Source organism: Cydia splendana, chromosome 15 (assembly GCF_910591565.1).
Source record: "Cydia splendana chromosome 15, ilCydSple1.2, whole genome shotgun sequence".
In the NCBI taxonomy this organism is placed as follows: domain Eukaryota; kingdom Metazoa; phylum Arthropoda; class Insecta; order Lepidoptera; family Tortricidae; genus Cydia; species Cydia splendana.
This window is the reverse complement of record NC_085974.1, coordinates 4,450,151-4,467,595: the sequence shown is the minus strand read 5'-3', so window position 1 is coordinate 4,467,595 and position 17,445 is coordinate 4,450,151. Positions and strand designations below refer to the sequence as shown.

At 37.4% G+C, this 17,445-nt stretch overlaps 1 protein-coding gene across 1 annotated transcript in view; it reads right to left on the bottom strand.

Annotated features, from left to right (window-relative positions):
• The window catches only part of LOC134797327 (dorsal root ganglia homeobox protein), a 129,476-nt gene extending 113,276 nt beyond the window's left edge, over nucleotides 1-16,200 (bottom strand). The window contains exons 1-2 of the mRNA XM_063769548.1: nucleotides 16,015-16,200; nucleotides 11,387-11,587 (exon numbers count right to left, since the gene is read on the bottom strand). Of these exons, the coding sequence (XP_063625618.1) occupies nucleotides 11,387-11,587; nucleotides 16,015-16,200 (387 nt within the window). The remainder of the gene's footprint in view (nucleotides 1-11,386; nucleotides 11,588-16,014) is intronic.
• Between the last annotated feature and the right edge of the window lie 1,245 nt (nucleotides 16,201-17,445).

Here is a 17,445-nt window from a genome sequence, read left to right as displayed (position 1 = left end):
TTTTGAAAATGATGACCATTTTGGAATCCAAAATGGCGGCCATGCACTATGTCATAAAAGTCGTCATGGGTGTCGTTTTATAGGTTTTGGGGGGCGCAGATTTAGAAAATGATAACCATTTTGGATTCCAAAATGGCGGCCATGCACTATGTCATAAAAGTCGTCATGGGTGTCGTTTTATAGGTTTTAGAGGGCGCAGATTTCGAAAATGATGACCATTTTGGATTCCAAGATGGCGGCCATGTACTATGTCATAAAAGTCGTCATGTATGTCGTTTTATAGGTTTTAGGGGGCCCCGCTTTCGAAAATGATGACCATTTTGGAATCCAAAATGGCGGCCATGCACTATGTCATAAAAGTCGTCATGGGTGTCGTTTTATAGGTTTTGGGGGGCGCAGATTTCGAAAATGATAACATTCTCAATTTAAAAATGGCGGCAATGCACTATGTCATAAAAGTCGTCATGGATATCGTTTTATAGGTTTTAGGGGGCGCAGATTTCGAAAATGATGACTATTTTGGATTCCAAGATGGCGGCCATGCACTATGTCATAAAAGTCGTCATGGATGTCGTTTTATAGGTTTCTGGGGGCGCAGATTTCGAAAATGATGACTATTTTGGATTCCACTTTTATGACAAAATACGTAGCCGCCATCTTGGATTATAAAATGATCATCGTTTTCGAATTCTGCACTCCCTAAAACCTATAAATCGACATCCGTGACGACGCAAGTTATCTTTATTTTCAGATCTAACAAATTGCTACAGAATACAAAGGACAAAAAAGAAGCGAGGAGGTAATGAAACAAGCAAAAATACAGATGATTCCTCGACGCAATTGGGTGATTCTTAAATTGTGTCCAGATTTTTTTTGTCATAAAAGTTTATATTTTTCACATAGGTATTACTCTCACAAGTTCCGTGACATTTCGACCTTGTAATTTTTTAAGTAAATGTTTTTGTTTATCTATGAGGATCTCACTAGAATAGTATAATCAAGGTATGTTTATATTTGATGAATGAAATACTAACGCAAAAAAAATATATATTTGTGTCTTATATTCCTGCCGAAGACTTTTATTTTACCTTTTCCTTCTACACAAGTTTGGCCAAGTAATAAGAATTTAGGGCTCTCAATTTTATTTTGACTTCTACAACAGTAAAGCTACGAGGCCATGTTTGGTATCGTTTTCGTATAAATTCGCAGTACCAAATTTAGTTAAGGTATCACATTGACACCATTCCGAAGTAAAAACATATAAACTTATTAAAATACTTTCTTTTAAACTCCTCTTCACGCTTAAACTGCTGAACAGTTTTAATTTAAATTTGGTACACATATATTTTGAGTCCCGAGACAGGATATAATAAGTTATCTCAAAAATCATCCTTTAAAGTTGTGAAATGAGGTGTAGGGGGGAATTCAGAATTGACTTCTTGAAGAATACTGTTTAAGTTTAGGTTTGAAGTCATGTTTTTTCATCATTTTTAACTAAATCAAAGATGTAGACCATCCCAAATTTCATATAAATCGGTTCAGCGGTTATTGATTTCCCGTACAAATTTCCACGCCACTTTTCACACCTTCAAAAGATGATTTTGGTTATAAGATCTATCCTATGTCCTGTTCCGGGACGCAAACTATTTCTATACCAAATTTCAACGAAATCGGTTCAGCGGTTAAGCGTCAAGAAGAGTTTCAAAAAAACCGGCCAAGTGCGAGTCGGACTCGCGTATTAAGGGTTCCGTACATTAAGTCCGACTCGCGCTTGACTGCACATTTCTAATAGGTTTTCCTGTCATATATAGGTAAAGAACTATTTTGTGTATTCAGACGGACATACATACAGACGCACGAGTGATCCTATAAGGGTTCCGTTTTTTCCTTTTGAGGTACGGAACCCTAAAAAGATTTATTTTTATTTTGTGGAATGGTGTCAATGTGATATCTTAAATGGATTCAGCACCCCAGATTTATACGAAAACGATACCAAATACGGCCTAGCACCTTCACTGATATAGATATATCAAGATAAAATTGAGAGCCCTAAATAAACTTTCAAGAGCGGATATCTCAAAAACTATTCAACATATCGAAAAAATTGACTGAATAAACTTGTAACAAATGAAATTAACTTTCATTTTGTATAAGTGGCCATGTCGCTGAGATGCATAGTTTCCGAGATATAATCGAAAAACGGGAAAATGGGACCTTCAGAGCCCCCTCTCTCCCCCCCGCTCAAGGGCTACGGCCGGGGACTTTTGATATGTTCACCTCCTAACTTGTCAAACCGAGTTACGGAGTCAAAAATTGTGTTCCGAGCATTTCCCTCTACAACTTTTGGAGCATTCGTTGCCTGACCTAAGTAGCTTATTGAATTTCTTTAAAAACTTTTCTGTAAAAGGTTGACGGGTGTTGGGTGTTTATATGATTTCGGTCGATTATTATCATTTGCATTGCCCATGATGACTTACTAGAATTACGAGCACACGAGACACTAATAGTAGTTTGACAAACCTTGGTTTTCAAGAGGTATTTTATATTGACATTTGCTGTCACAAATTTGCTGTCAGATTTAGTCGCAAACCGCACGCAAAGTGCACACAAATGTGTCGACACCTTGTTACGGAAAAGTGTAGACACGGCGACGACACTTTGTTTCGAAACAATTCTAGACACATTGTGTAGACTCTGTTACGACACATCTGACATTTAGTTACCACTTTGTGATTCTGCGACTGGAATGGTTATATGGGCAGTAAATTTAAAAACTGGTTTCCGAGCCGCACGTCTTTGTAGAAACGAAAGCGGCCAGATCTCGATGGCTGTATAGTCCGGATCGATGACCACCGTGCAGTCTGAAAGGCGTATTCTGGAGTGATATATGGCCCAAGACCATCTGGACGTCCTAGATACCGCTGGAGAGACGAAGTGCAATACGACTTTAGCGAACTCGGCGGCGTCATTTGGACAGAAAACGGCTGTGGACAGAAAAGCATGGCGGTCTTTGGTGTCAGACGCCAAGATCCACTTCGGGTTGTAGTGTACAAACGGGTCTGTATAGAATAAAGAGCTTTTAGAGCAATTTAAATTCATGGTTTCTACGCTACGCGTGCCATGGCGTAGGTATGTAGTAGGTATAGTTATATTGGTCCAAACGCAGCTTGCTAGTATTTAACTATAGAGGCATTAGGTTCAACTTATGCGAAAGTTCATTTATAACGTCACCATGCAGTACATACATGCAGGTACATTGCACCGCATAATATGTAAATTCATTGTTATCAATTGAAACAAATTATTTTACGATTCAACAATACGATTCAGCCCGCTTGTTTCTAAACAATCAATAATATTTAATCACGACGGTATCGGAGTTTTATAAATGGTAATGGAGATCAATTGAGCGTTTAAATTAACTGTTAATAACGGGTTACTCGGGGCAGTGCGATGGAAAAAAACGTATTGAATTACAAAACAGAAATGTGAGCCACAGAGGAATTATATCATCGAATGGGTTATATTATGAACTAGCGACCCGCTCCGGCTTCGCACGGGTTAACAAATTATACACCTAAACCTTCCTCAAGAATCACTCTATTGATATTAGGTGAAAACTGCATGAAAATCCGTTCAGTAGTTTTTGAGTTTATCGCGAACAAACATACAAACACACAAACAGACAGACGCGGCGGGGGACTGTTTCATAAGGTGTAGTGATGACTAGTACTATTAGAACGGCCCGGGTACGGGACGAGGCATCCAACATCTCTTTTTGTATAGCGTGATCGAAGCATCACGTGATCTCCGATCATCCATCATAGAAAACGAAGTGTCATACGGCTCGGCCCGGACCCGGACCGTTCTATAGTTCGTTTTTTTAGCATTAGAAATAAGGTAAACAATCTTGATGTGTCTTTTAATTAAAATACACATTTTAAAAATAAGTTACGGCAAATATGTAACAATTATGAATCTAATACGATCATTTATATTCTTCTGCTTTCATAAGTTATAGTTACTGATTTTTAAAAAGCGTTTTTCAATTAAAAGACATGTCAAGATCGCGTACCTTCTTTCAAGTTCTTTCTAATGCTAAAAAAACGAGCTATAGCGTGAGCTGCGTGAGTCATTCTTGAAGGCAGACAAAGTAAATAAATCTGTCCGATGGGACTGAACGAAGTAAACAGCGTGATGATTAATTACCTATATACTTAGGTACATAGATATAAGTATTTTATTTTAAACTTTTGTGCTTTTACGCCAAGTACCTACGATAGATTTTTTCGTTTTCGCTTGTTTACAGTTGACGTTTTATTTTTACTTCACGAATAAAAATTGGCATGAATGCACCATAAATTAAACTTCATTCTGCAACTGCAAGTCTGTGGCAACCAAAATACAATTTGAATTACACGCATACCTTCGCCGCATACCTTACCATACTCTCGCCATCAATCTAAACGACGTTAGTGACAATCTTTCCCATACCATACACGTCCTTTTACAGAACCCTCTGTATAGCTCAGAGTCATGTGCTGTGTAAGGTTCACCAAGCCCAGAAGATAGTTCGACTCAGCGTCACTTTAAAATCAGGTTAAAGCACGATCAATATACATCGAAAATTTTTGAGCCTAGGATAGGAGAGCCACCCCAAAGTAGCGTTTTTTGGACGTCGGCGTCTAGTCACCGCTATGGAAAATGGCGACGCTGCGCACTTGCTCCAACGTTGCGTCGAGCAGCAGCCATAGGGTTGACTACACGCCGACGCTCGGGAGACACTAGTCTGTATCTTTAGGTATTTAAATAAAAGTAAACAAACAATTTGTACATTTTCGGGTACTTATAACATTTATTGGTTAACCGCCCAATTACAAAACCGCCTGGATCAGTCACTGAACGACCTGACTTTAACCTACATTATTTGATCGTATAACGTTTTCATCTACCCTCAATCATCTACCTCTTGAGGGTAGATTTTGTTTACTTTTATTTAAATACCTAAAGATATAGAGATAGAGGTTACACTTATACTAGTTAGCCCGAGACGAATACTTGGTACAGGATTGGAAGAATACGAACCGTCGAGATCAATTACGAACAATTACTATGACGCGGCGCAATTGAGCGTTATTTCTATTGAATAAACTTCGCATACTGACCCTATTAGTGCTACAATATTATATTGTTGCGTTTAGTTTAGTACGACGAATTGGGTTTTGACGAGTATCCGAACGTAGATTTCATAAGGTATACAATTTCTATCGTATAGAATTATAGATACTTAATTTTGTAAATTAAGTAATTTTAAATGTACCTATTTTTATTGTAAGTAAGTACTTAACACTTTACTGTTTGGGGCAACTTATTAATATATTATGAACACAATTTTTTATTATATAAAATGTAATATGTAATTATTTTCATTGATGAAATCTACCTAGATTACTAGCCTATTTATATCTGGGTATTTAAATTGATAATTCCGATGATGCCAAGAGCATAGCGTCATCACTCGAGACATCAGGTAAAATAAATAAAAGTGTGGTACCCAAACTCGTCAATAGATGGCGCTACCCCCGAGATAGAAGGCGCTAGAGTCGGTTCATAAAAAGTCTGCAGCGGATTTGATAGCCCACGCAGTGCAAGTGTCATTTATACGTCATAATTTCATAGAAGTTTGACGTTTAAAATAACACTTGCACTGCGAGGGCTATCAAATCCGCTGCAGACTATTCTTGGTCTGACTCTAACGATGTGTCGACGTAGAAGGGTCAAACACAAAACTGTGTTCGCGTCTTTTCTGTAGACATACACAAGAGATAAGGGTTAAATAAGAAAATTAACCTTTATAGCCCTTAACTTTTGTGTATGTCGACAGAAAAGACGCGGACACCGTTTCATGTTTGACCCAGAATCATGATACGACCTCAGAGATGCAAATTACCGATCGATGTCAAATGCTAGGACCGGATTAGTGCTTGGTTGGCTGCATTCAAGCTATTGAACACCTTCCAACATTAATCCTGCGATACCTAGTTAGTGTTGCAATAAATAAGCCGACTGAGATAATTACCTACGTTGTTTTCGTTTGCGGAGAGTAACCCTTACTACAGTGGCGCCCAACGTGGTTTTAAGTATAGGGTGTAGTACGGCTAGCACCAGTTTGACACTGACATATTCGCTAGAGTGCGCGTAACTTATTTTCTATGCATCTTGCTCGTACTCGCATATTAGTTCGAGCGATGTGTATAGAAAGTAAGTCGTGGTAAGGCTACAGAAGGATAAGTGTACTCCCGTTCACTTTAAATAATGTGCGAAAATCGTTAAAATCTAATCAATACTAAGATTTTTTTTTATTATCACTATTATCATTCAGTTTGCTAGTATTGACATAAGATAAAAGTACTGGTGCTCGACGCGGTCCCAGTACATGTCATCTTGATACTTAAGTCATTGTCAATAGAAGTGACAGCAAGGTGTCATCTATTGGGCATTAGCATGTCGAGCACTAGTACGTTTACCTTAATACGTCGCTCATTACTAGCCATAATACAAAATTGCAAACATTGAATACATAATTATGTAAATACCTCTTCATTACTTACCTCCATACAATTTTCACACTACACCTAAGCCCTATTGCACATGCATATTAACGACACGCAAACAACTCAATTTGCTGGCTGCTATAGTATTCACAAAAGGCTATAGCGCCCCTAGTTTCGAAGCTTGCATATAATTGGTATGCGATGAGGCTATTCCTGAAGCGAACGATACCAATTGCTAATACTAAATTAATTCATTTAGGTATAGCAACTTAGTAGCAAGTGGAATACATACATTTATAGGTAGTAGAGCGGGACCACGCTAAGTTTTCATGCCACATACATTAAGTACCTACATATGGAGCTTATAGGGACATGTATGCATTCTTACTGCGATGTTTGTGCGTTACGCGAGTAGCGTGTTCAGAGTGTAAAGTAATATTGTGAACTTATTGACTTAGGCTAGCGGAGTGATAAAAGCGGGAGTCCCTTAGCTGTGCGAGGCAGGAAATTGCACATAATTCACATATCTAGAATAACCCCCTCACTTCAGGCGAATCGAGTTAGCGAACGCGGAGGCTTTTAATATCAACTTTAAACTGGCTTTACATAATAAGTCTACGGAGTTATGTTACTCGCGGTAATTAGATTGGTCGTGCTTAGTGTTAGTTTGGTCGATTCCAACTAGATGGTTCCGTTCTGTCTGTAATTTCTGTAATTTACATTTAATTCGTTTGGTGAGTTTTTAGTAATATCGACAAGTACCCGTACCATGAGTCACTGACAGTCTCAAAACTGACATATACCCTAACGTCTACGTAATTTACTTTATAAATATACAAATCGTTCGCACTAATATGCGAGTACGAGCGAGATGCATAGAAAGTAAGTTACGTTCTCGACAGCGTTTATGTCAGTGCCAAACTGATGGTAGTAGCCACACAGGTACCTATATACATACGAATTAGGTCGAATTTTATATGTTTGACAATTTTGTAAGACACACGAAATGCTTCTTTTTTTGGATGTCAACGTATTATTATTAAGTAAGGATAGGCATATATGTATGTAGTGAGCACTCTAAGCACTCTAAGGTCTCTAAGCTTACTTACTACGCTTAGTTAAGAATAAGGCCATAAACATATTGGTTGTTGGCGCCTGACCAGTTTCCAATGTACGCATACGGAACAGTAATTGATCGTTATTGCGTTGACTCGGAGATTGAGATGCGTCGTGACGTGCCAGTCTGAGACATACAGGATATACGAATGCTACATATATTCGATTATAATAACTTTTTAAAATGTTTGCCACGAACGCTGTAAAGGGTTCGAAACGTCGGAATGTATTTTAAATTCATTATACATGATATAATCCATCTAAATAGTTTTACTTCATGAATAACATCGCGGTAAACGAATACAATATTATTTAGTTACTAATTTAACATATTTTGCTTTTTATTAAGCATGTATTGTATAAGCGCAACTGATACTTATTTTTTTGCCTAAAAAATGTAATTAATAATTATACTGACGAAACCTTTTGGACCCGTTTTCTAAAAAGTCGCGAGTTCAAACCACACTCAAGGTAGTAAACTATTTTTTTAATTTTCCATCAACATAATATTTTTTTTATTACCACCTATTCCTTCTACCCCGTCCGCTATCATAATCACGCACCATACGGTCCTAACATTGGACAAAAGCCTAAGAACAGTCTACAACGCGCTGTCAACGCAAACGTCAGTTAAATTTAACAAGCCCTTTATAATCATAATCGCTTGTACTATTCGTCATTTTGACATAGGTATGTGTTTGTTAAAGTAACGACGCTAAGCGCGAATAATTTCGTGCCTTGACCCGCCATTTACTTACTCTATCGCACGCAAAAAATTATATAGGTGATTTCCCGCTCGCACAGTGGCATAATTATGCATGTGCGATAGAGATAGTAACAAGCGGGTCAATGTACCAAATTCTTCGTGATTAGTGTCCTTACTTTACAGAGAGACTAAATTTAATTGAGTTTCGCTAAGTTTTATGAATAAGAGGGCAGACAGCCGCACATTTTAACTAAATGCACGTGAGTTAAACAATAAAATTATATAACGCAAATAAATATATGTAGGTACATATGGCAGTGGCGCCTTCATGATCACATTTCAATGCAGCAAATCGAGCAGTAATTGAAGTTTATTACGTTACTTTACTGCCGATTGAGACTGTGACGTTCAAATTAATTGACTGGAATTTAATATTCTACATATCGTCGCTATACTTACTCCACCTCATATCTGCAACAATCATTTGATGGAAATGTCGCTTTTCTTTCATTTGGAATACGGGTGTTTTTGTCATCAAATGAGTGTTGCAGATACGAGGCTGAGTAAGTATAGCGGCGATATGAAGCGTACCATCGCCCACACTGTTAACTGACAGTTCGTGAACCTTATTACAAAAGGCATAAGGTCCACCGATGGACAGCTAAGAGTGTTACTGTTTGTACTATGTACATATCCGACTGCGGCCGACTAAGAAAAAACTTGAGTCATAAACTTTTGGGAAAATCGGCGTGGACATCACACAAGTTAAAATAGCGTTATATACGATTATTATTATAGTGTTTACTAAATTTCAAGCTACCTGAATCAGGTACCTGACTGGGCACCTGTCTTATAATATCATATTGTCTGTGAACAGCTATTGCTGATCAGATTCAGATTCAGATTTTTTATTTATAAACATAAAGTAAAGTTTACATGTCAATATCTTAAAAACTAGAAAACTATTTAATTTATGACTATTTACACTATAGAGTAGGTTTACAAGATCACAGACATTATTATTAAGCTTAAAAGCAAATTAAAATGCAATTATTAGCATGTGTCGTTCGCAGACGTTCCCTTGAAAGATACAAAATTAGTTTGACATTATTATTATCCAATGGGGTTAAGTAATCATTTGAATATTTTTAAGTTATCTACTGTATTTTTTATTCTTTTTTGTAAATATTATTTTTCTTTCCTGGCAATGAAGCATTTCTTTTATTTAAAGATGGCGGCGATTGACAGGCTAATGCCGGTTTTGGAACCCCTTTTCCGTCGCGTCGGATTTAAAAACCAAGAATTGGAGTGCGAAGTGATTTGATGTGACTTGCTGACAAGCATCTGTCTAGATTTTAATAGGGTTAAAAAATACCAGTAGGTACCTACTTTAATATTGCCCCTTAAACTTAGTAAGTACTATGTTAAAATATGCTCAGAATGTAAAAAATTCAAACCGATGTAATTTCAGGTAAGTACCGGCGGCATTTGAAATAAATGATTGATTGATTACTTTGTATACCTATTTTTTTTATTTGTTTAACAAATCCGCAATCCGGTAGGTAACATATTTACTGGAACTGTGAAAAATATATCACAGCATTTACTAATTTTACTATTAATTTATTTAAATTTTATTGTTCAAAGGAAAATTTTTATGATGTACAAAAGGCGAACTAGCCGTGTGGCATCAAGCGATTTTGTTACTGCGATATCGCTACAACCCGTGGCCCACCCGTGAGGATCATTCATATTTTAAAAATACGATATTAATTGGATATTAATCTTATTCCATCCCTCTACATAGGAATAATATGAGTGCGAGCGAAATATACCGAGATTGTTATTAAATCTAAATACGCCCCCATGTTGATCAAAACCGAACTATATTTTACTATTAAATTGAAAAAGACAGAATATAAATAAGAATTAATAAAAAAAACATATATCAATTTTTTTTTTAGCTTTAGTTATTTTAATTGTAGTTAAATTTAGTTTTATATTCATTTTATAACACTTATTATATAATAAATGGATTTATATCAATGAACATTGTGTACGTATCAATATTTTTTATGTAAACTTAGATAAGCCATCCCCATTGACACATTAATAATTATACCGTAGCTCTTATAAGGTTCATCGCTTAGTAAAATTTGTGTACTTTATAAAAACGTATTCAAAAATATGAAGTTACTTGAGTGATGTTACTTACGCGTTTAAAATCCAAGGTATTGTGATAAAAGGTTTCCTTCACTTACGGCTCGATTCGGAAAATGAATTAGATTTCTACTAGACTTCAACAAGTTACGATACGGATAATTAAAAGATATTTGTAAGATAGATATGTCAAATTTGACGTTTCCGCGATTCTGGCGGTCCTCTTGAACGATTTCGACAAGTTATGACTTAGATATCCAAGTCACATCTAGTCGATATCTAATGTAGATCTAGTTGATCTCTAAATCGTCTCAAGATCTTGTGATTATCTCGAAATCCGAATAGGCCTGATGGTACTTACGCGTTTAAAATCCAAGATATTGTGATAAAGGGTTTCCTTCACTTACTTCAGAAGCGCTACGAAACTTTCACGTGCGCGCGTAGCAGGTGCTACGCCGCGCCGCCGTAGGCGCGTAGCGCATATTCTCTATTTTTATTTTATTATTGTTGCGCTATTTTGGGTTAAAAGTTTACTTTTAAGTGCTAAATGTTATAGGTTATTAATAAGTAATTTAATGTGTTTCTTTCGTTAATACTTGATGTGTTCTAATATGACCAAATAAAAAATAAATAAAAAGGACGCCGGCATGTTGTGGTCAAGTAAATCTTTTTACATGGCACTGTACCTATAAGTAATTTCCATTTGTTAGTATGAAATTAAAATATTTCAGTGTCATAATATGGCCATAACCTAAAAAAAGTTTTCAAAAACTTTCAGCAAAAATCAAAACTTCGAACCAAACCCTATACAACCACTCGACGAACCTTGAAAACACCACAAACACATTACCTTATTAGCGTCTGAAAATATTTTGTCGTTTTGTGGGCGGGAATGTTCCCGCCAACTCCGTACACACGCGGTCACCGCGCGCACATCCACACCGCGCGAGCGTTCGCGCCAGACTGAAACCGCCCTCGGCCTAGCAAACAAACCCCACCCGCCGACTCCCCCTCCCCACCTCTCGCCCTGATTTAATAGCGAGCGCGGGCACTGATTCACTTAGCAGAACGCAACTACCGACTGCCTCCCTCTCTCTCTTGCATCCGCGGTCTCTCGTCTCGTGCATACGCGTTAAACAAATATGGGGTAGAGCGAGACGAAGCGCTTGACTCGATTTGCATGTGAGGCGGTCGCAAACTTTACGTCCTCGTTCGTTAAATTATTTATACGTTTGGAAATACTTTTAGCGGCCGAAAAGATTGCTTTAAAAGAGAATTAAGTGACCGTTGGGCGGATTAGGGAGGTGGACTAATCGAGTTGGTACTCTGATCACTCTCTAATTCGTCTAAGCAGCATTTTGTCGTGTTTTTTAATCCCCTTTGTGTTAAGGATAAACTTCATTAGTCTTGGGTTGAGGAAAATGATGAACTTCGGTCCGAAATTTTGTTGGAAAACTGAGTAGGGCGACTGCTGTAGTTATTGGTCACTAGGTACATAGTAATTGACCACTCGTAACAATAAGGCTTCAAACGGCTTGTTTTTTTTCTTATTTGTTAGGAGTGGCTAATTACTATACACTACATTATATAAAGTACATTAATTACTATTGTTATTGCACTAGTTTTAGGTAAATACACTAAACGATAGTATTTAGATAATTACGATATCGGTAAAATAAAAATTATGATAGGTGTGTAATAACCAGGGATGTTACGGAGCTCCGGTTCCGTTTCCGTTAAGACGGAACTTCCGTTTGGTATTACACATCCGTTTCTGTTCCGGTTCCGTTATGTTTGAAACGGAAGTTATAACGGATGTCAATGCTTCGCGCGGCGGCGGCGTACATCAAAAACAAACAGGTTCATACCAGTCATTCGCTCATCGCCCCGCTTGCCACGTGCTACGCTAATTTGTTGTTTAATTGTTTGTATACTTTGTTTTATTCGTGTTATTAAAATTAAAATCGTATGTGTTCTGTTGTGTACTGACTACTGACTGTGTGTAGTGTGTGTGGTGAATGTTAGTGTGTAAAAAAACGCACAACGAAGCCGGAATCAAGTTCGAAGTGGAACTATTTTGATGAAGTTAGTGGGGACACGGCTAAGTGTAAACTTTGTCTGAAGGTTTATTCTAAAAAGGGGAAAACGAATACATCGTTAAAAAGTCAGGCTCCGATTCTGGTTCCGGTTCCGTTTTCGGTTCCGTTTCCGTTATCGGTTCCGTTTCCGTTTTCGGTTCCGTTAAACTAAATTGAAAACATCTGTTTCCGTTTTCGGTTCCGATAAAACCACATCCGTTACATCCCTGGTAATAACCATTGTGTAACTAACAATTTCCTGTCCTATGTTTATTTTAAATTTTAACAAGATTTAGATTTAAGCCAGTTATTAATTTAGTAATACCACTGTATATATCTTGTTTGTAAATAAATGCTGTAAGTAAGCTAGATATTAATTTCTTTTAGTAATACCACTTTAAAAAATATATTTATTTGCTTTCAAAAAAATCATAAATTTATCTAAATTAGTGTTGGTTAGGACTCGAGTTCTTTGAGTCCTCTGCTTCAAGTTCAAGTTCTTTTTAACTTGTTAGAGACCCGAGTCTTTTGTAGAGACTCGAGTCATTTTCAAAGAACTTGATTTTTTTTACATACAATTTCGAAATACATTGTCTTTACGTAAAACTTGTGGATTTGGTACACAAATCATATAATACACCTGATTTCTTTACTGTTATTCATTTAATTTCTTTTTTTTTTCTTTTACATTGCATAGGTAATTAATATCCTAACATATAACACATTAACAAATGCAGCAAATATAAACTTATTAAAAACCATTTATTAAAATTGTTAGTTCCTAATTGCATTTAGTCTGAGCCATCTAACATTCTATTTTGTTATAAATTTATGATATTGTTATGACATTACTCGCAATAGATTTCGCCTTACAGAGACGATTACATACAGGTAGATACCTACCCCTACCTACCTATTCCCCATCGCCACACAAAAAATCAGTCTTATCATAAACTTTGAACAAAATTATATTTTTACAAAAAAAAATTGAGCACACGTCTACGCACACGCAGCTGGTGTGCTCTGACCTTAAATTGCATACCTTGCCTGTGGCCTAAAAAGCAACCATTTGTAAACCTTATCTCGTCCCAATAAGGTATAAGATTGGTCACTCCATGTGATACATTAGTACAAGAGTCACGCACCTGTGCCCGGAGTATAATAGAATGCCAGGTAATTGCCACATTCGATAATACTAGGTAATGAGTTTTAATTTAGTTGGCGGTTCGATTGGTCGGGATATTTGATATGAAGAAACACGATTAAAAATTGTGGGACACTATTTGTAATTGTCTGGAAGAGATTGCTCTTTAGCGATAAGACCCACAATAACACAGGCAATCCTAGTTCAGGCTCATGTAAACCATCACTATTTTTTAAGTCTTTGTTTTATATGAATGTAACCATTAAATACTTACATGTTTTAAATAAATTATATTTATGTTTATAACATAACTTAAGTGATATGCTTAATATGTATGTAGATACAGTTTCCGTCGCCAGCCTGCTGCCGTCCACTACCACTAAGTGGCTGGTGTACTCACGTGCCCTCAATGTGTGGGTTCAGCTCGAAGATCGGCTACCTACGTCAGCCATCTTCGGGCGCACGAGCGCAGAGCAAACTAGGGGTCGAAGTGGTCGCCATGGCCGAAATCGGTCGGAAGGATCATCATCATTATCATGTACTGTTTCAATTGTTAATGGTGAGGAACACAGAATATTTATCCCTCTCAATATTAGACAAGCCTTACATAAGTATCTGCTGAAACAAGAGTTCGAGTAGTGTCCATCATTATATATTATATATTATGAGTATGTATGAAATATGTAGTAGTATATTAATTATATATATTCTAGTATTTTTATTTGTGTCTTCTATACAGGGTGTCCCAGAAATCGACGTCAAGCCGTAAACGGATGATAGACCAAGTCATAACAGTTATCATAAAAAAAAACTCTAACTCATGTTCTTTAAAAAATTATGGTCACTTTAAAAATTCACTAAAAAATCCACCCATTTAATGGTTCTTTAACTCTTGTTACTGCAAATTCCATAATTTATTCTATTTTTTTCATTATTCATTTCTCATCTTAAGTTAGGTTATTTATAATATGAATATAAAAGTAAAATATAAAAACACTTACAAAACAATAAAAATTAATATAAACACATTATAAAAAACCTAACCTAGGGTGCCGCCAGCAGCGGGGCAGGGCCCAAGCTACCGGTGGTCAGGGCCGCAGAGAGAGGAACCGGCGGACTATCCGCGCCGTGTCCAAGATCACCGCCTTCTGCATCTGACCCTTGATCCAACCACCTAGCGAGAGTCTCTCAAGATGTTGGTCGAGACTCTTCGCTATTAGACCGTTCACTGAAACGACTATCGGGACAATGATCGTCGAATCAACATCCCACATGGCGGTTATCTCGTGAGCCAAGTCTAGGTACTTACTGGACTTGTCCTTCTCGGCTTTCACGAGATTCTCATCATGGGGGATGGTGATGTCAACGAGCACGGCCCGACGTTGCGATCGATCTATTATCACGATGTCAGGCTTATTGGCTACAATAGTTCTGTCAGTGATGATAGATCGATCCCAATAGAGCGTGGCACGACCATTCTCGAGAACAGGCGCAGGTAAGTACTTGTAGTACGGTACTTCGCGGTCCACAAGGCCGTATAGAAGAGCAAGTTGCTGGTGAATAATCCTGGCTACGAGATTATGTCTGTGCAAGTACTCGCCGTTAGCAAGATGAGAACAACCAGAAATGATATGCCTGAGTGACTCTCCGGGACGGCGGCATGCCCGACAAATGTCGACCGTACCGTCCTTCAGGATATATTTCCGATAGTTGTTCGTCATCATCACTTCGTCCGCAATTGCACAGGCAAAACCCTCGGTTTCTCCGAAGAGGTCCCCGAATCGTAACCAGTTCACCGACGCGAGCAGGTCCACGTCGGGTCCCGTGAGGGCCTTGTAGAACCGCCCGTGTAGCACCTTACTCTCCCATGCCGCCTTGCGATCCGCAGTACTTAGTACCACAGGTTTGCGCCAGTTCTAAGACCAGTTTTCTCATAAGAAAAAAAATAAAAATAAAAAACAAATTATCAGATTTGAATTATTTTTTTACAATTAAATGTTCAAACCGCCTTCCTTCAGTGGCAATGCACGCACGACATCTTCTTAAAAAAGATCGGGTTATTTTCCCGGCAAATCTTCCCCTATTTACAAATTCAACCGCGTAATTCTCAATTGTTTTTGAGTACACTTTCTCTTTAACCGCTCCCCAGTAAAAAAAATCTAGGGGATTTAAATCAGGCGAACAGGGTGGCCACAAGACTGTCCCAGCGCGCCCTATCCACCTGAGCAGGTATTCTTCATCAAGATGTTCTCTTACTAAACGGGCATAGTGCGCTGGGCAGCCATCTTGCTGGAACCACATTTCTCTGTAAATGTTCAGTGGCACGTCTTCTAATAAATCTGGTAAAGTATTTTGAAGAAAATCCAAATAAACTTGTCCATTCAAAATCTCTGGCAGCTCAAAAGGTCCAATTATTCTGCCATTTAGTATCCCGGTCCACATGTTTACTTTAAATTGATGTCGTGCGTGCATTGCCGCTGAAGGAAGGCAGTTTGAACATTTATTGTAAAAAAATTAATTCAAATCTGAAAATTTGTTTTTTATTTTTATTTTTTTTCTTATGAGAAAACTGGTCCTAAATTAAAGTAAAAAGAATGAGTCAATATCATAACCTTGCTCTTAAATTACGTGGAAATTTGATTTCTTATCTCGCTCATACTCCAAAATGACTCTTCCCGTCTCTATCAAACTAAGAAACGGCGTTGAGCAAAGGGGTGCGTCCCACGAGATATAACTACATAATATATAATTTCATATTAATAACATTCACAAGATATAATGAACGTTTGCTATAACATCAAAAACAATATTTTTATTAGGAATAACGGTCAATTAACATAATATTCATTTTGTATAATGATTTTTTATATAACACTCAAATACTCTAAATTCAGTTTATATAACATACATAACGTATATCGATCATAGTATATACTATCTTTTAGTATAATGATTATAAAATATAATAGCGTATGATATACTGAATAGGTTATAACTCCTACCCTATACAAAACAAGCTGTTGCCAGAAAAGTAGGTTAGGTTAGGTTAGAACTGCGACCCCTACAGAAAACAAACTGCTGCCAGAAAAGTAGGTTAGGTTAGGTTAGAACTGCGACCCCTACAGAAAACAAACTGCTGCCAGAAAAGTAGGTTAGGTTAGGTTAGAACTGCGACCTCTACAGAAAACAAACTGCTGCCAGAAAAGTAGGTTAGGTTAGGTTAGAACTGCAACCTGTACAGAAAACAAACTGCTGCCAGAAAAGTACGTTAGGTTAGGTTAGAATTGCGACCCCTACAGAAAACAAACTGCTGCCAGAAAAATAGGTTAGGTTAGGTTAGAACTGCGACCCCCACAGAAAACAAACTGCTGCCAGAAAAGTAGGTTAGAACTGCGACCCCTACAGAAAATAAACTGCTGCCAGAAAAGTAGGTTAGGTTAGGTTAGAACTGCGACCCCTACAGAAAACAAACTGCTGCCAGAAAAGTAGGTTAGGTTAGGTTAGAACTGCGACCCCTACAAAAAACAAACTGCTGCCAGAAAAGTAGGTTAGGTTATACAATACGAGCATTATGCATTTTGGTGTTAGATGTATTGAGTAATATACATTATAAATCAGAGATATTATGAACGTTATACATAATGATCGTTAGATACAATGATATTATACTTAAATAACGTTATACTT